General features: G+C 50.3%; 7 protein-coding genes across 7 annotated transcripts; 5 read left to right on the top strand and 2 right to left on the bottom strand.

The window, feature by feature from the left end:
• Positions 1-272: 272 nt before the first annotated feature.
• M437DRAFT_80838 (ribosomal protein S4e) lies at positions 273-1,290 on the top strand (the record flags this gene model as incomplete). Its single annotated transcript, XM_041027428.1, has 4 exons — positions 273-289; positions 377-796; positions 886-1,180; positions 1,234-1,290. 4 exons carry the CDS (start codon positions 273-275, stop codon positions 1,288-1,290), a joined length of 789 nt encoding a protein of 262 aa, XP_040883370.1.
• A 653-nt stretch (positions 1,291-1,943) lies between these two features.
• Positions 1,944-5,783, top strand: M437DRAFT_40154 (SLA2 Src like adaptor 2; the record flags this gene model as incomplete). The annotated part of the gene is made up of 10 exons (XM_041020136.1): positions 1,944-1,981; positions 2,033-2,079; positions 2,134-2,151; positions 2,202-2,277; positions 2,332-2,492; positions 2,542-2,622; positions 2,670-2,727; positions 2,782-5,005; positions 5,258-5,619; positions 5,675-5,783. The coding sequence occupies 10 exons, from the start codon at positions 1,944-1,946 to the stop codon at positions 5,781-5,783; spliced, it is 3,174 nt and encodes a 1,057-aa protein (XP_040883369.1).
• Positions 5,784-6,368: 585 nt separating this feature from the next.
• On the bottom strand, positions 6,369-8,668 carry M437DRAFT_62558 (Arabinanase/levansucrase/invertase; the record flags this gene model as incomplete). The annotated part of the gene is made up of 2 exons (XM_041024109.1): positions 6,369-8,096; positions 8,156-8,668. The coding sequence occupies 2 exons, from the start codon at positions 8,666-8,668 to the stop codon at positions 6,369-6,371; spliced, it is 2,241 nt and encodes a 746-aa protein (XP_040883368.1).
• A 1,818-nt stretch (positions 8,669-10,486) lies between these two features.
• Positions 10,487-11,930, top strand: M437DRAFT_40234 (small subunit of carbamoyl phosphate synthase; the record flags this gene model as incomplete). The annotated part of the gene is made up of 2 exons (XM_041020156.1): positions 10,487-10,663; positions 10,722-11,930. 2 exons carry the CDS (start codon positions 10,487-10,489, stop codon positions 11,928-11,930), a joined length of 1,386 nt encoding a protein of 461 aa, XP_040883367.1.
• Positions 11,931-12,693: 763 nt separating this feature from the next.
• Positions 12,694-13,961, top strand: M437DRAFT_10656 (DUF300-domain-containing protein; the record flags this gene model as incomplete). The annotated part of the gene is made up of 4 exons (XM_041018577.1): positions 12,694-12,839; positions 12,900-13,200; positions 13,272-13,547; positions 13,599-13,961. Coding segments are annotated over 4 exons (1,086 nt in total), but the record flags the coding sequence as incomplete, so codon positions are not given.
• A 775-nt stretch (positions 13,962-14,736) lies between these two features.
• M437DRAFT_39618 (NAD(P)-binding protein) lies at positions 14,737-15,720 on the bottom strand (the record flags this gene model as incomplete). Its single annotated transcript, XM_041020043.1, has 2 exons — positions 14,737-15,180; positions 15,235-15,720. The coding sequence occupies 2 exons, from the start codon at positions 15,718-15,720 to the stop codon at positions 14,737-14,739; spliced, it is 930 nt and encodes a 309-aa protein (XP_040883365.1).
• An 877-nt stretch (positions 15,721-16,597) lies between these two features.
• M437DRAFT_80832 (putative phosphoribosylaminoimidazole-succinocarboxamide synthase) lies at positions 16,598-17,705 on the top strand (the record flags this gene model as incomplete). Its single annotated transcript, XM_041027427.1, has 4 exons — positions 16,598-16,637; positions 16,690-17,267; positions 17,318-17,494; positions 17,547-17,705. 4 exons carry the CDS (start codon positions 16,598-16,600, stop codon positions 17,703-17,705), a joined length of 954 nt encoding a protein of 317 aa, XP_040883364.1.
• Between the last annotated feature and the right edge of the window lie 362 nt (positions 17,706-18,067).

Here is an 18,067-nt window from a genome sequence, read left to right as displayed (position 1 = left end):
CTTTAGAATATTTTTTGGTGAGAGTAAGTGCATAAACACTGTTGAGCGTCTGGACTCTGGAAAGCGAAGCGTTGATGGGCTGGCTCGATCGAGTTAGTGCGCCGGCTTGGCACACAGTCCGACCACCGACCGATATTCAAGCTGCGTTTTCGCGCTCCTTCCTTCTTTTTCGAACTGCGAGCCCTTTCAACGTAAGCGCGACGACTGCCCACGCTCATTTTCAATCACTAACCACTTGCAAAGCCGACCAACGTTAATTCAAAGTCGACAACATGGCCAGAGGACCCGGGTAAGCATTCACGAAAAGCGGCCAGTGTCGAATTTTCGCATTGGACTGCGACACACGACTTGCGCAAACTTCTTACACACTTTGCAGAAAGCACCAGCACCGCCTGTCGGCACCTTCGCACTGGCTTCTCGACAAGCTGTCGGGCGCCTACGCCCCCAAGGCCTCGCCCGGTCCCCACAAGCTCAGAGACTGCATGCCTCTGATCGTCTTCATCCGTAACCGCCTGAAGTACGCCCTCAACGGCCGCGAGACCAAGGCCATTGTTATGCAGCGCCTCATCAAGGTCGACGGCAAGGTCCGCACCGACGCCACCTACCCCGCCGGCTTCATGGACGTTATCTCGATCGAGAAGACTGGCGAGAACTTCCGCCTCGTCTACGACACCAAGGGCCGCTTCACCGTCCACCGCATCACTGGCGAGGAGGCTGAGTACAAGCTCGGCAAGGTCAAGCGCGTCCAGCTCGGCAAGGGCGGCATCCCATACTTGGTTACGCATGATGCACGCACGTAAGTCTGCATCTATCAGCCGTTGGATCAAGCTTTGGCGATACGGAAAAAAACACATGTAAGGACAAGAACTGAATTTTGGTGAATAGTATCCGCTACCCCGACCCCGCCATCAAGGTCAACGACACCGTCAAGATTGACCTCACCACTGGCAAGATCTCCGACTTCATCCGCTTCGACACTGGTGTTATCGCCATGGCCACCGGTGGTCGTAACATGGGTCGTGTTGGTGTCATCACTCACCGTGAGCGCCACGACGGTGGTTTCAACATCGTCCACATCAAGGATGCCATTGACAACGAGTTCGCTACCCGTGAGAGCAACGTCTTCGTCATTGGCCGCGAGAAGCCCTGGATCTCGCTCCCCAAGGGCAAGGGTGTCAAGGTTCGTAGATTTGATCTGAGGATATCCGAGACAATGGCTAACTCTGGATGCAGCTCTCCATTGCTGAGGAGCGTGACCGCCGCCGCGCCCACGCCATCGCTGGCAACTAAACTAGCTGACCAGCTTCTAGGTTCATGGGGTTCGTTGGTTGATGTGTTGGAGGGTTTCATGCATCAGGCAACACACAAAAAAGGCGTCTGGGGGAGCATGTTGTTCAGAAGTTTTCCCGCGATGTGCCATGCAGCACTTTCGTAGCTTTACGACAAAAGAAAGATATCCAAGCTCACAGCTTCGCGCCCAAAATGATTTATGACATTTCTGCATTCAACCCGTGTGAGACGTGACTTGTTTATTCCTGAATGTGTCAGACTATTCGTAAATGATCGGCCTCGTAAGCTGTGGTCCATGCTGGAAGCGGAGCGCCAGTTGAATGCTATAGTCGAAATCGCAATTGTCTTGGGTTCGTAGGCAAAGTCAAAAGTTAAGTGAGTGCCTGGGATGAATCTTGGGGCAGTCGCGTTCGCTGACGTTGCGGCGTTGGTCGGGCGTTGTCACGGCGGTGCTCGGCAAGTCGACGTCGATACGTGACGGCAGCTGCTCCATCTTCTGGACATTGCTGCTCTTTATTAAACACTCTCCTTGGTCCCCGCTTGTTCTCCCCCTCATTTCCGGCGTGAGCACGGTGACTTCTTTCGTTCTCGTTTCTTGCTTCGAGTGAAGCCCAATACCACGCATCGAGCATACCGCGGCATCCACAGCCATCATGTCGCTCCACTCGACGCGCAATGTCGACATGGGCAAGTATGTAGTAGCCTGTCGCAACCTGCGCGAGACATGCTGACAGTTCCTTAGGCAAGAGTCCGAGTTGGCTATCAACATCCGCAAGGCCACGAGTATCGGTATGGTCCAAACTCAATGCATTGCCTCAGACCCATGCTAAGACGTTCATACAGAGGAGACCGCCCCCAAGAGTACGCTTCCCATACATCTGGACTTCGAATTCAACTGAACACAACTCTAGGAAAACACGTTCGAGCATGTATCGTCTACACATACGACCACCGCAGTTCGCAATCCTTCTGGGCTGGCATGAAGGTGTAAGAGCAATCACTTCCAAAGAGTACCACAACTATACTGAGCCGACGTTCCAGTCAACCCATCATGGCCGACGAAGTCCAGACCTTCAAAGCGCTTATTACCATCCATAAAGTCCTGCAAGAGGGCCATCCCGTCGTTCTGAAAGAGGCCCAGGCACACGTTGGTTGGCTTGAGAGTCTGTCGCGTGGCGTCGCAGGTGGTGACGGCATGAAGGGTATGTCTTGGATAGGCTGTACATGCAACACACGGCTGACAATGCTTAGGATACGGTTCTCTGATCTCCGAATACGTCTACTACCTGATCGCAAAGCTCAACTTCCACAGAAACCACCCCGAATTCAATGGTCCGTACTTCATATGATTAACAGGAGAGGCGCTGACGTAGGCAAAGGAACATTCGAGTATGAGGAGTACATCAGTTTGAAGTCCATCAACGACCCGAACGAAGGGTAAGGACCGGCTAGTGGTAGTTCATCGCGAAGCGACATACTGATTTCAGCCAGATACGAAACCATTTCCGACCTCATGAACCTCCAGGATCAAATTGAGACATTCCAGAAGCTCGTTTTTGCTAACTTTAGAGGCGGGCTGAACAACGAGTGCAAGATCTCCTGCTTGGTGCCCCTGGTCCAGGAGAGTTACGGAATCTACAAGTTCATTACCAGCATGCTGCGCGCCATGCACACTGCCCTCGGAGACGATGAAGTTCTTGCCCCTCTTCGTGGGCGTTACGATGCCCAACATTACCGCTTGGTCAAATTCTACTACGAGTGCTCCAACTTGCGCTACCTGACCAGTCTGATCACCATCCCTAAGCTGCCTCAAGATCCACCAAACCTCTTAGGCGATGACGAGGACAAACCAGCCCTTCCCGCTAGACCGAAGAACGAGCCCGTCACCAAGCCCGCCGATACTCCTCCTCGCCAGCCTTCCGTAGACCCCGAACCGATCAACGAATTCTGGAAGAACGAGCAAGCACGTCAGCAAGAAGAGTATGAGGCCGAGCAAAGAAGATTGCAAGCACAATGGGATGAGGCGCAAAGACAACAACAGCAGGCTGCTCTGCAGGCTCAGAGAGACTTTGAGGAACAGCAAAGACTACAGGCTGAACAGCAGAGGTTGGCTCAGGAGCAATTGCTGCGTGACCAGTACTCGCAACAAACTCAGGGCAGAATGGCTGAGCTGGAGCGTGAAAATCTTAATGCGCGCGCGCAGTACGAGCGTGATCAGCTTATGCTTGAGCAATACGACAGACGTATGAAGGCTCTTGAGGGAGAATTGCAACAACTTCAAGTCAACTTCGGCCAGCAGAACGCTTCCAAGGACGAACAGATTCGTGCTTTGCAGGAGCAGATCAACACCTGGAGGACCAAGTACGAGGCTTTGGCTAAGCTTTACTCTCAGCTACGTCACGAGCATCTCGAACTCCTCCAGAAATTCAAGGGTGTCCAACTCAAGGCAGCTTCTGCACAAGAAGCCATTGACAGAAGAGAGAAGCTAGAGAGAGAACTCAAGACCAAGAACTTGGAGCTTGCTGACATGATCCGCGAGAGAGACCGTGCTCTTCACGATAAGGATCGTTCATCTGGCGGGCACAAGGATGAGCTTGAGAAACTTAAGCGCGAGCTGCGCTTTGCTCTTGACAAGGCAGAGAACGCAGAGAGATCAAAGGGATCTGAGCTTTCATCTCTTCTTTCCAGACACAACAGAGAGATCGCAGATCTTGAGGAGGCCTTGCGCAACAAGACCAGAGCTCTGGACGATGCTCAGAACAAGTACGGCGAAAAAGATTCTGATCTTGAAAGACTCCTTCGCGAGAAGGAGGATGAGCTCGAAATCTTCAAGGCTGGCATGGATCAGACACTCTTGGAGCTGAACGAACTCCGCAACGGTCAGGGCGAAACAGACCAAGCCCTTGACGAGCAGATTGATACTCTGCTTCTCGACAATGTTCGCAAAATCTCCGACATTATTGATTCAGTGCTCCAAAACGGTGTCCAACGTGTCGATGATGCTCTCTACGAGCTGGATTCCACCATGCAGGCAGGAAACCAAAGTGCTTCTGGTGCATATGTCTTGTCGACTATTGAGAAGGCCGCGTCAAGCGCAATGGAGTTCTCAACTGCCTTCAACAACTTCATTGCCGATGGTCCTAACAGCACTCATGCCGAAGTCATCCGCACTGTTCACACTTTCTCCAACTCTGTTGCAGATGTCCTTTCCAACACCAAGGGTCTGACCAGATTCGCTTCTGATGAGAAGAAGGCTGACCAGCTTATGAACGCTGCACGCCAGTCTGCTCTCAGCACAGTCAGCTTCTTCCGTTCTATTCAGAGCTACCGTCTCGATGGTCTCGATGATCTGCAGAAGACTGATGTTGTCATCAACAAGAACAACGAGGTTCAGATTAACCTGAACAGCTTGTCCAAGATTGCAGATGCATTCGCTCCTAAGCACAAGCTGACCGCTGCTTCTGGAGATCTTGGTGACCTTGTCGACCGCGAGATGGCTAACGCCGCAAAGGCAATTGAAGCAGCTACCGACCGTCTTACTGCTCTCATGAACAAGTCCAGAGATGGTTACTCAACATACGAGCTCAAGATCCATGACGCAATCCTCGGCGCTGCTATTGCAGTTACTAATGCTATTGCGAACTTGATCAAGGCAGCTACTGCGTCTCAGCAGGAAATTGTTAAGGAAGGACGTGGTTCGTCCTTGTCAAAATCGGTACGTACACTAATATACATTGCCCACAGTACAATAGCCACCAGGCGGTGTCTCAGCTCATGCTGAACATTAAATCTCGCCTGTAAAAATGCAGAGTTTTATCCGGAGAACCGAGAGTCTCCAGAGAGAGCCTGTTCCCCTCGACCTCGGATAGTAACTCTGCGGTGCTACATTGGTGACTCCTGGTGACTTCCACGATTCTGTGGTGATGTACAATTCTTTCACACAAGAACCATGCTAATTGTATCCAAGGCCTTCTATAAGAAGAATAATAGATGGACAGAGGGACTCATCTCTGCTGCAAAGGCTGTCGCCAATAGCACAAATCTGCTCATTGAAACTGCAGATGGCGTTATTGGAGGTCGCAACTCACCCGAGCAGCTGATTGTTGCATCCAACGACGTGGCTGCTTCTACTGCTCAGCTGGTCGCTGCCAGCAGAGTCAAGGCCAGCTTCATGAGCAAGACTCAAGAAAGATTGGAGGACGCCAGCAAGGCTGTCACTGGTGCATGCCGCAGTCTCGTCAAGCAAGTCCAGGCCATCATTGACGCTCGTGCAAACGGTGAAGAAGTCATCGATTACTCCAAGCTGTCAAGACACGAGTTCAACAGATCGTATGTATCGCTGGTCTTTTCTAGTATCAACTACATGCTAACAATTTCTGAACAGACACATGGAGAAGCAAGTCGAGATTCTGCAGCTCGAGAACGCACTTGGCAAGGCACGAAAAGATTTGGGCGAGATGCGCAAGCTCGCTTACCAAGAAGACGAGGAATGAGCGATTTCATAGGCCTCTGTTTTAGTCTTGTAGTGATACCAAATTGCGCTATCTGTTACCCTGTAATTACACATGCACTTTTTTGTTCTGACTGCTATATCGTTGCGCCCATGTGATGGTGATTGAGCTGTTTTGACTCTAATGTGAATCTGATTCAGTACTGAGATGATATCTTCCAAGTGCAGATGTTTATACTTCCTAGCTGTCAAGATGCACAGTACATTATTGAAGAAGGAGATGGTACAAAGAGACGTTCTTTCTCATTCACTCTTGTTGCAGGCTATCAAAACATGAATAAGGAGTTGCCATCTCCTGCATGCAGAAGTCTGTTGACTCCGCAATCGAAATGCGCAACAGTTTTGTGATCAGAAGGTGGTTTTCTGAGATGCTATCCCCTGAGTGCGGAGGTCTATCAGCTTTCAACACCGACATGCTATCTCCTGAGCGCGAACCTCTTTACTTTTCGCCTGTCAAAATGCACAATATTTTTGTGATTAGGTAGTGGTCCGTAGAGATGTCATCTAGGTCTCCTATCTAGAAGAGGTATCTAAGTACTAAATACGTACAAAGTCCTAGCCCGGCAATTCATTCCACAGTACTAAGATCAATGCCATAAGGCAAGTTCTCAGGTGGAGGCAAAGGAGGAGCACCAACGCCATCATAAGTAAGCGGTACATTAGGGTTATTAGGTGGCTGCACAAAGCCAACACCGTTGTCAATCAACTCCTTAGGGTTGGTAGGACGCTTAGGGAATACGTTAGGCACGCCCTCCCAAACAGTGACATTCGAGAACGAGACTGCAGTGTCAAGGGTAGAGTTCTTGAGCGTATCGGGGAACTGGAGGTAGAAGCCCATGCGAGTGGAGTCTGGGTACCAGTAATAGATGTGTGTGGAGATGGTAAGTACGTCATTAACATACACCTCGAAGAAACTGCCATCCATAAAGGCGCGGATGTTCAGGGATTGGATAGAGTAGGTTTGGTTGCCTTGGGCATCCGTCGATGAAATGTTCCACAGACGCAATTTGCCCATCTCGGGGTCGGTGTTGACGTTATCACTGCCGAGAGCAACATCGCGAGTGATCATGAAGGTCTCGTTAGAGGGGCGATACAGCATTGCAGCATCATCGACGGAGTAGTTGGCAGGTGCTGAGGCGCTAGAATGCAAGATGGTGAAGCCTGCGGCAAAGTCTTCGTAATCTTCGTTGCGGAGAGAGGACGAGGGGATGTCAACGGTGGCTTGGAGTTCCCATCGACGGCTGTGAGGACTTTGCTTGAAGGGGATGAAGGCTTGGGTCACACCCTTCTTCTGAGTAAACTCGACGTTGCTGCAGTTCGATTTGATCGAAGTGACATCGACGTTAAAGTCGGGCTCGGTCCAGGTGTGGTTGGCATGCTTTCTGAAGGCAAGGATCTCACGGGCAGGTTTGCAGCCCAAAGTAGCGAGAGTCACGGTATCATTGCCGTTGTTCTTAGCCATGGCCACACCATCCTTCGCCAGGGTAGTGTTCAAGTGGCCAGTGGCGACAGACCAGTAACCATTCTCAGCTGCGAGATCATCGGCAACGACACCCGGGATCTGCTTGTAGTAAAGCTCACGAGGAATAGAGTACACACCACCAGATCCAATTCTGTAACCAACTTGCTCCGAGATGCTTGCGTTGAAGTCATCATTACTCCAGCAGAACCCAAGACGACGGTTAGTCTTGTAGTCAGGCATAGTCGTGCATGCATATCCAAGACCCCAGTCGAGAACACCAGTTGCGTGATCCTGAAGGATAACACTCTCGTTCAGAGGGTTGCGAACAAATTCGCCCATCTTCCACAAGGAGTAGTGGAAGCTGTGTGTCTTTCTGCCTGATTCGGCTCCCATGGTAACAAAGTTGACACCATGGTCCAGGTTCTCTCCTTCTTCATCGAGGAACAAGGTGTTCGAGGTCTCGTAGTTGGATCCGTCGTTACCAGAGAAGTTGCCAGCGCTGAAGGTAGTGTTGACAGGGGTAGAGACAGATGGGCCAAGGAACTCCCAGCTTGTGAAGTCTGATGCGTTCTGTCTGTACAAGAGCAGACGAGGTCCAACTTGTCTGATACCACTGCTGACAGAGAGATACCAAGTCTCGGGGGTGTCGTTGAGTAGCTTGCTGAATTGGGGACTTTGGAACACCCAAGGATCACGGAAGCCTGTCACGTTAAATCCCTTGGGTGGACTAGGGATGACTGCATCGATGTCTGGCTTGATCCATGTAGCACCATTGTCTTCTGAGTATGCTAACGCCTGAACCTCCGAGCCTTTTATGTAGGGTTTACTCCAGCTCTGGGCTTGGTTAGCTCATCAATTCGACTAAGTATATTGATTGGCAGCTCAAAACGTACAATAGGAAGGTAGTGGACGCCCGTATAGATCAATGTTGGACAATTTTTGTATCCCTTTGGAATTACAGACCCATCGAAGACAGCTAGAGGATCATTCTTATTTCCTGGTCCGATAGAGACACCAGCTTGAAACAGGCTCGTCGTATTAGTGTGGTTATGGAAGTCCACATAGCTGAGGAAGTCGGAAGTCAAAGCACCACCAATGCTTGAAGTGATGGAGATGTTTGGACCTCTTAGGTACGAGTAAAGCCCAGAGACATGGAAGACTCCTTGCTCATCTTGCCAGAAGGCTGTTGGGTCTCCAATATGGTTCGAGGATGGTCTAAATCTAGCCTTGGTTCGCCATTGTGTGAAGAGCGAGTTGTTGGCGTAGGAAGTAAGGTTCTGAGGAGGGAGGCTGAAATTAGGAATTGCAGTTCCATTTGAGGTATTGTTGGAAGAATAGTCCACAGGCGATGCAACGGCCAGAGCCGCAGACAAGCAAACCCCAGTTAATGCTAGAGTAGAATGCATCTTTGAAGGTGGTCACTTCTCCAAGACATTAATGCGAGGGCCATGCTCTTTATACCCTCAAAGCTCGGAAAATGCTTCGTGCCCTTACGTAGGGTCAAGACATTCACTACTCGGCAGTTTTTCGAAGGTTACCCATGTGTCGTGAGATCAGGCTAGTAGATGATGCCTTTCTCGGTCCGAGATCTGAGATCGACGTCAACTGCTTCCGTCGGTGTCTGATCAGCATCAGTTAAAGGAACTGTATCGCATGGCATGACTGGCAACCATCGGCAGAATGTTCTTCGACTTCTCGAGATCCTGAATGGGCAATGTAACGATTGGCTTATCGTTCGCAAGTAGACTTTCGGCGACGCTTTGGAAGAAGTGCTGGAAATTATGCGAAGAACTTGGCGGGAGATGATTCGCAAAACACTACGATTGATTACATTTGAGAATCCTGTCATCTCTTCTGTGCTTGAAGAGCCCCGAGCTGCACTGCCTCGAGTAGATGCTGCTGAAAGCAATATACTACTAGGTCTGATTGTATATCAATCAGTCAGAGAATGGTCTGAGCTGCTTCGCACTTTTGCGACGGGTGCGACCCTGGCTGTATTTATGAATTTCTTTGAATGTTGGTAGAAAGCTTTCTCCGGCACACACTTAGGCCGCAAGTGACGGACAGAATTTGGAAATGGTCATCAACTGGTATGGACATGGGAAAGATAAAGATCGGAGAGGATAGCATGGTATTGTGTTGACGAGAACTTAACTCAGCTTGACCTGGAAAACGATACTGAAGTGCCGATGGCCCCAATGCGCGTGTCAAATCAGAAGACTACAAACTGTCTTCCTCCCTGTGTACCAAAGTACGTAACGCATATAGAAATGCATAATAGTAACAAAAACCAAGATGATATCCATTGAGAGTCGACAAGTTGTTGACTGTCCGTAGACGTGCCTCTGCTTACCAAAACAATTGTGCCTTTCTATAGTGTATATTTTGCTTGCCGCCGCAGGCGAAGTGATGGAAGCTACAGACTAGAACACAGGCAGGTTGATCGAGGCCATGAGTAGACACGAGGGCGACTCTGAATGCCAACACATTAGGCACGACTTGAACAAGCTTCGGCAATGTTGGACAGGTGCATGCCGTCAAAAGAGTCACTATCACAGAACCGCCGGCTGTCCGGGTATGCAGTTGAAGATCGTTTGGAAGGACCGATTGCACGCTGGCTGACCGCTTGGCGGGTGAGCTTCAAAGTTGCGACTAGGTTGTGAATCTGAACAGGCAATCAAAATCTACAAGGCCGCAACATATAATGGTGATGAGTAGGAAGAGCACATATGATTAAGCAGGAAATGTTCATAAGAGCGGCAGCCGGAGAAGAAAAGTGATGCGGGAATGATGATGGTCGATAGCAGTGATAAGATAGTCGGGTGTGAGCCAATAAGAGGTGGGTGGGCGTTTTTTTTGCTGCATGACTCCACGGCGCCGACAATCGGGGGAAAGCTTGGGCTTCGTGCTTTTTACGCCCACCTCCAACCTGTGCTTCCTCGTCCTCCATCTACAACTCCTCCACCCCCCATCAATCCACCCGGATCGCCTGTTAGCGGGCTGATATCGTCCTTATGCGTACTGCGCCCACCACCTACACCAGCCAAGGCAAGTCGACAGAGACGCGTCTGTGACCTCCCTCAACACCTCTCACTAACACCCTGCCAGACTACATTAGCGACCATCTCTGGAAGGCCAACGTGAATTAAGAATTCGCCACACACAAACCAATCTACAACTATCTACACATCAACCCATTTACAACCATCTACACGACAATCAAAATGATCCCCAGCCTCTTCAAGTCCGCCGCCATGAGGCCCGCCTCTGCCAGATTCGCCAGACTCGGCATGCAGGTCAGAGGTAACGCTTCGGTTGTCTCTGGCAGCCAGCGTGCTTCTCCTCTCGAGAGCAGAAGATCCACTGCTCCTTCCTTTGAGCGTGCTACCTTCACTATCAGAGTACGCCACCCCGCATCCTCCGAGTACCTATGAGTCAATGGCTGACAAGACATGACAGGATGGTCCTATTTTCCACGGCAAGAGTTTCGGCGCCAAGACTAACATCAGTGGTGAGGCCGTCTTCACCACCTCCCTCGTCGGCTACCCCGAGTCTATGACTGATCCCTCTTACCGTGGTCAAATTCTGGTCTTCACCCAGCCCCTGATCGGTAACTACGGCGTTCCCTCGTCCGTCAGAGACGAGTTTGGTCTGCTCAAGTACTTCGAGTCCCCCAACATTCAAGCTGCTGGTATCGTCGTTGCCGACGCTGCTCTCCAGTACAGTCACTGGACTGCCGTTGAGAGCTTGAGCGAGTGGTGCGCCAGAGAAGGCGTTCCCGCCATTTCAGGCGTTGACACTCGTGCTATTGTTACCTACCTGCGTGAGCAAGGTTCTTCGCTCGGCAAGGTCGTCGTCGGTGAAGAGTACGACGCCGATGAGGACGAGGCTTTCGAGGATCCTGGCAACGTCAACTTGGTCGCCAAGGTCAGCACAAAGGCTCCCTGGCACATTCCCTCGCCCGTTGGCGACATGCACGTTGCTCTCATCGACTGTGGTGTCAAGGAGAACATCATTCGCAGTCTGGTTTCTCGTGGCGTTTCGGTTACTTGCCTGCCCTACGACTACCCTGTTCACAAGATTGCCAGCCACTTCGATGGTGTCTTCATTTCCAACGGTCCCGGTGACCCGACTCACTGCCGCACCACCAGCGACAACCTCCGCAAGCTGATGGACTCTTCTCAGCTCCCTATCATGGGTATCTGTCTTGGTCACCAGCTTCTGGCCATGGCCATTGGTTGCCAGACCATCAAGATGAAGTACGGTAACCGTGCCCACAACATTCCAGCCCTCGACTTGATGACTGGAAAGTGCCACATTACCTCGCAGAACCACGGTTATGCCGTTGATGCTTCTACCATTCCTAGCGAGTTCAAGGAGTACTTCATCAACTTGAACGACTCTTCCAACGAGGGTATGATCCACAAGCACCGTCCTATCTTCAGCACCCAGTTCCACCCCGAGGCCAAGGGTGGACCGCTCGACTCGAGCTACTTGTTCGACGCCTACGTCGACAGCGTGAAGCAGTACAAGAAGACTCAGGCTTCTCTGTACCCCAACATGTCCAACCGCCCCAGCCCTCTGCTTGTTGACTTGCTTGCAAAGGAGCGTGTTGGTGTTGCCCCTGGTGTGCCTCTTTACCAGCACCCCGAGCCCGTTGTCGCTTGATTTGGCAGTGTCTGATTCTTGTCTGGGTGCGGGATGGCGTTTGGTCTTGGGGCGGTATATCTATAGTTACATGAACTTTCTCGGAATGAAACATTTTCAAATTGAGTCAATGTCTTGCTATGTCTCGATATGTGGAATGTCATGCAAAGCATCAAGCAATTGTAAGTTGATATAAGAGTTGAGGGTAGCAGAGGCGGCATCTTTTGTGTGGTTATAATTAGTCAAGCAGAAGGCCTGATGCAGGGCTCAGACACGGCAAAGGTGGATATGGACATGATTTAAATGCGATGAAACGACTTGGCAGGGGAATGTTGATTCGGTTGCAACGTGCCCCCTTGTTTGACGCGCGCGAGGGGCTGACAAAGTTTGGTAACCACGTCAGCGAGGTTGGTGCTTCCCAGTGCACAGCCCGCTGCTCCTTCCAGTAGAAACAACTTGTACTGGTACTTGTGTGTCGCAAGAGCATCTGGCTGTGACTGTCAGACAAAGGGTCGTGCTTAGAGAGACAACGAAAGCATAGCCTCTTGACTTTGTACATCTCGGATTCCGCAGCTTTCGTACACATCTGACGCAAGCAAGCGCATGCTGCGCCGACACCTTGATCTCTCGACCGAAGCGGGCTGCAGAACGACGACTTTCTCGAAATCCACTCTCATCCAAGAGACTGCGTTATGGTGAGCTGTAATACCACAGCTGAAGACCAGACAAGTACGGTCGCCGTGTTTCGTTGCTCTTGGTATGCTTGCTGACCACATACGCAGTCAACGAGGTTCCTCTTTTCGGAGAGGTCAAGTTCCATCATGTTGGTCTGGTCATATCCGCCGTCTTTGCTCTCATCTCGGTCATTATCGCCTTCTTCCTGATCTATAAGCATGCGACGCATTACTCAAAGCCATGGGAACAAAAACAGTACTTAGCTCTCCATTGCGACAAGCCGCCATGATCAACTATGCTGACCACTATCCAAAGCATCATTCGCATCCTCCTCATGATCCCCATCTACTCGACCGTCTCCTTCCTCTCGTACCTCTACTACAAACATTCCATCTACTTTGAAGTCCTTCGCGACTGCTACGAAGCTTTCGCCATCGCCTCGTTCTTCACACTCCTTTGCAACTACATTGCTCCGAACCTGCACGAGCAGAAAGATTACTTCCGTCAAGTCCAACCTATAAACTGGTTCTGGGGTGTCTTCGGCCTACAGAAGTGTACCGGTGGAAAAGACAAGGGCATCTTGCGCATACCGAGAAGCGGCCTGACGTGGTTCAATGTACGATCTCTCACCTCTCTATCATACTCGTCATGTCTGATTGGAGTCGATATACTAATCGTCTCTTGTAGGTTGTTTGGCTCTCCGTCTTCCAATACTGCTTTATACGCGTGCTCTTCACCATAGTCAGTGTCGTCACCCAGGCTTTGGGCCGCTATTGCGAAGCTTCGCTCAATCCGGCATTCGCTCACATCTGGGTCATGGTCTTTGAGGGTGCTTCAGTCACCATCGCCATGTTCATGCTGATTCAATTCTACCTACAACTGAAAGCTGATCTTGCTGAACACCGTCCTTTCTTGAAAGTTTTGTGCATCAAGCTCGTCATTTTCTTCAGTTTCTGGCAATCAGTAAGTTCATACATCCCGCTCGCTTTCCAACAAAGACACTAATCATTCCAGCTTCTCATCTCATTCCTTTCTTCCTCCAATGGGCCTTTACAACCTACAAAGAAAATCTCGTATCCAGACATCAAGGTTGGCATTCCATCAATGCTTTTGTGTATCGAAATGGCTATATTCGCCGTAATGCATCTCTTCGCTTTCCCATGGCGCGAGTACGACCTCTCGAAGCCTTCTTTCGCAGACCCTCTCACGGTTCCTGGTTCTGGTTTCTCCGGCAATGCGCCAAAATACCATGGTGGATGGATGGGAATCAAAGCCTACGCAGACACATTCAATCCTTGGGATCTCGTCAAGGCAACTGCCAGAAGCTTCAGATGGCTTTTCGTGGGCCGCAAGCACAGACACAACGATATCTCGTATACGACACCAAAGCTTGGTGTCAATATCGACGAACCAGCTACATCGATACCTGGTCCAAATGTCACATCTCATACCTTGCCGTCAGCGACCGAGCTTGAGCACCAGAGACGCGCCAGAGCAGATACAGTCGATGATGCTGATACAGCCGGTCTGTTGTCTAACGCCCAGCAGAATGGCCGATCGGCTCAACCTTATCCATACTCTCCTTCGCACTCGCCTATAAGAAACGCTTCGTATGATGATTGTTCAGACCTTGGAGAGGCCGAGGCACCAGATGCGGATATGAGTCTTATGGGAGGCTCGCGAGCACAAGTACCCCAGGCAAGCGCGTTTGGAGGTAGCGATGCGCCGCGGCTAGGCTTGAATCGTTGGGATAGTGATACCGAGTATCACAGCACGACAGGGCCGAATATGGGTCCTTATGCCGGGGTCGATGGCCATGCTGAGTCTTCAGGGAATCAATGGGACCACTGGGCTGGTGCGAACAGACACCAATAACACTCGGGTAGTGCACCTCCACATCACGACTAGACGCAAGGAACGATCTATGGAATAGGATCGCACCTGCTTGGGACAGGGATTTTTTCTAGGGACTTGTTACTATGATACCACTTGCGACACGGCGTTTCTTGCTCTTCATCAGAAAGGGTCACTCTATAGTTTTGGAGTAAACAACTTCTATTATGATGTACAAACACTTAGCAGTATTGTCTCTTTTCCTCATAAGGTCTGCCCGCAGACAAGGCTACTACAATTTGTCATCGTCATCAAGGGTTTAACCTTGGACTTCGAGACCACCGGTACCGTGTAGCGCCTCACCAGTGAAGTAACTGCCGTAAGGGCTGGCGAGGAAGACATAGGCTGTTGCGACCTCCACAGGCATACCAGGACGGCGAATCGGCGCCTCAGCAACACCAATTCTGCGAAGAGCTTCCGGCGGGTTGCCCTTTGTCGCTGCTTGCAGAGGAGTCCAAATAATACCAGGGGCCACGGCATTGACACGAATGCCCTTTGGTGCTTGTTGCTGAGCAAGCGATCTGGTGAAGGAGGCAATGGCGCCCTTGGTTGAGCTGTAGTCTACCATTGATGGGTTGCCCATGTAACCCGCCACGGAACAAGAGTTTATGATTGAAGAGCCTCGCTTCATGTGTTTAAGGGCGTACTTTGTCATGGCCATCATTTGGATGATGTTGGTTTGGAAGGTCTTTTGAACGACGTCCTGTCAAGAAGAGTTAGTGACTACTCTAATGTCTCTTTTAGAGTGAAAACTTACCATGTCGATGTCGGCATGCTCTTCGCAAACCTCTTGCATACTGGCATTGTTGACGAGGACATTGAGTTTGCCGTGCACTTGAACATGCTCCTCAACAGCCTTCTTGCAGCTTCCATCGTCACGAAGATTGAGTGCAATACCATGGCCCTTACGACCTGCCTTCTTGATCTGCTCAAGAGTCCAGTCTGCATCTTCTTGCTCTTCGGGAAGATAGCAAATAGTGATGTCGGCACCCTCTCTAGCCATCAAGATGGCAACCGAACGACCGATTCCAGAGTCGCCGCCGGTAATCAAAACAGTCTTGTTCTTGAGAAGACCTCTACCTTCGTACTCTTCGAGATGCGGGTTTTCATCGTCATCCCAGAATTCGAGTTGGGTCCAGTTGGCGGGAGGGTCGAGTTGGCTGTCGAGACCGGCTCCGGGTGTTTGGTCTTGAGCCTTGATGTCAATGTTGTAGGCGGTGTTGATCTTGTCGTCTGAAGACATGTTTGTGGTATTTATATTGGGTTAGAAACTGTAAGAAAGGCAGGGATTGGTAGATGTAAAAGCAGAGACGAGAGAGAAACGGGAGGAGGGCTTTATCACCTAAATACCTGCAAAATAGTGGAGGACTGCATAGGTGATAGCATCTTTCCTCCACCCTACCTACATTTTGAGCTCATCATTCGAGCGTCATAGTGCTTAGCAGCAAGATCGTGTATGGCTGTCTAATCGTGATGTAGGGCAGCTGCGTGCATTTAGAATGTAGCTATTCGATCAACCGAGAAACTGATCGCGCGGACTTCTGGATTTCTCTGTTGAGGCGGCTTGTCGAATGACCAGCTGGTCGAGCAAGACTGCCTGCATTTATTTTGGCAGAATGGAAGTGCGCTTTCCTCGTTCGAAGCTGGAAAGACTGACCCTGTCCCGCGGTGACAGAAAGCCTTGGCATTAATCCTCCGACACTCGGAGGAGAAAGTTTCTCCAGCAATGAGCAATACCTACCTAGCAGATTCATCTTTGTTGTATATCATTATTGTTTGCGAATCTATCTGCTAGGTGAGTCTTTCTTGCAGCGAATACCCTTTCTCAAGCGTTCGTTGTGCTTCGTAGCCGTTCAATATTTCTTCCTACCGTCTTCAAGAGTCCAATGACCACTCTTTTTATTCATCTTCAAAGTCGTTTGCGTATCATCGCAACCATATCCCAGACTATGCGTCACAAAACCTAGATCTAGTGATTGGATCTAGTAATCACTTGTGGCTTTGAGAATCGACTGCATCCGTTTCTGCACTTTCCAACACCATACCCAAACCAAGGTTGACCATTGGTTACTAGCGCATTATACTGACCAAGACAACCAGAGTGAATTCTGATCGACAAAATGTCAACTCCTCCCACTGTCACCCAGATTGACTCGCAGGGTATGAGTTCCGCATCTTGCAAATCAGAAACATCGCCTGACTGATCATACAGTCGAGCAACACGGCCTGAAGAAGATTGCCAGCGGCAAGGTTCGTGAGATCTACGAGATCGATGCTCAGAGCCTGCTCTTTGTCGCCACAGACCGCATCTCAGCATACGATGTGATTATGAAGAACGGCGTCCCTCAAAAGGGTGCCCTCCTTACCCTCATGACTGCCCACTGGTTCAACCTGTTCAAGGAGAAGATCCCTGACCTCAAGACTCACTTGCTCAGCGCTTCTGTGCCCGCCTCGATTGCTTCATCTCTTCCTGCCGAGGTCAGCAATCAGTTGCGTCTGCGTACTATGCATGTTCGTCGTCTCAAGGTCTTGCCTTTGGAGAGCATTGTTCGTGGTTACATTACTGGTTCTGCTTGGTCGGAGTACAAGAAGACTGGTACTGTTCACGGCATCGCTATGCCCAAGGGTCTGCAGGAGAGTCAGAAGCTGGAGAAGCCTCTGTGGACTCCCAGCACCAAGGCTGAAGTTGGTGACAAGGATGAGAACATCAGCCCTGAGGAAGCCACCAAGATTGTTGGCGAGAAGTACGCAAAGAAGATTGAGGAGCTGAGTCTGAAGGTCTACCAGATTGTGAGTTTTTTCGCACAGGTATGCTATGAAAATAGCTAACAATTTTCAAGGCTAGAGACTATGCTGCTGAGCGTGGCATCATCATTGCCGACACCAAGTTCGAGTTTGGTCTTGATGTCGACACTGATGAGGTTATCCTTGTGGACGAGGTTCTCACCCCTGATAGCTCGCGCTTCTGGCCCGCAGACAAGTATGAGCTTGGCAAGTCACAGGACAGCTTCGACAAGGTGAGTTTTTGGAAATGATGCACTACATGGCAGATCACTGACACCTTGATAGCAATACCTCCGTGATTGGCTGACCAAGGAGGGTCTTAAGGGCAAGGACGGTGTCGAGATGACTGACGCTGTAGTCAAGGAGACTGCCAAGAAGTACCGTGAGGCTTTTGAGATGTTGACTGGCCAGAAGTGGGATGATGTGGTCAAGAGCAGTGCTTAAAGCCGATGCTCTGTAGTTTGCTTATGGACATGTTCACTCCTGTACAAAATTCAATGAGACACGACACTTTCTCTGCATATGTGAGCGTTGAAGGATTAGGAAAATGGCGTAGCGTAGAACGGGGAGTGGTATTCGTAAAAGAGCCCTCAATTGAACATGGCTCGAGGCTGGTATCTTTTTTTGTAAACGCCTCATGCAGTCAAAAGATCACGACCATTTTGTGCCATTGTTGCTTTCCTGCCGGGGATGATTGTATGGAAGTGTTCAGAAGACTCGATGCCATTTTTTGGTAAATCCATAAAAAAACTCCCCACCCACAGCTAGCAAAAAAAGAGGCCCCAGGGTGCTCATGATAATTTTCC

This window comes from Aureobasidium melanogenum (genome assembly GCF_000721775.1).
Source record: "Aureobasidium melanogenum CBS 110374 unplaced genomic scaffold scaffold_2, whole genome shotgun sequence".
Classification (NCBI taxonomy): Eukaryota; Fungi; Ascomycota; class Dothideomycetes; order Dothideales; family Saccotheciaceae; genus Aureobasidium; species Aureobasidium melanogenum.
This window is presented reverse-complemented; position numbering and strand designations above follow the sequence as displayed.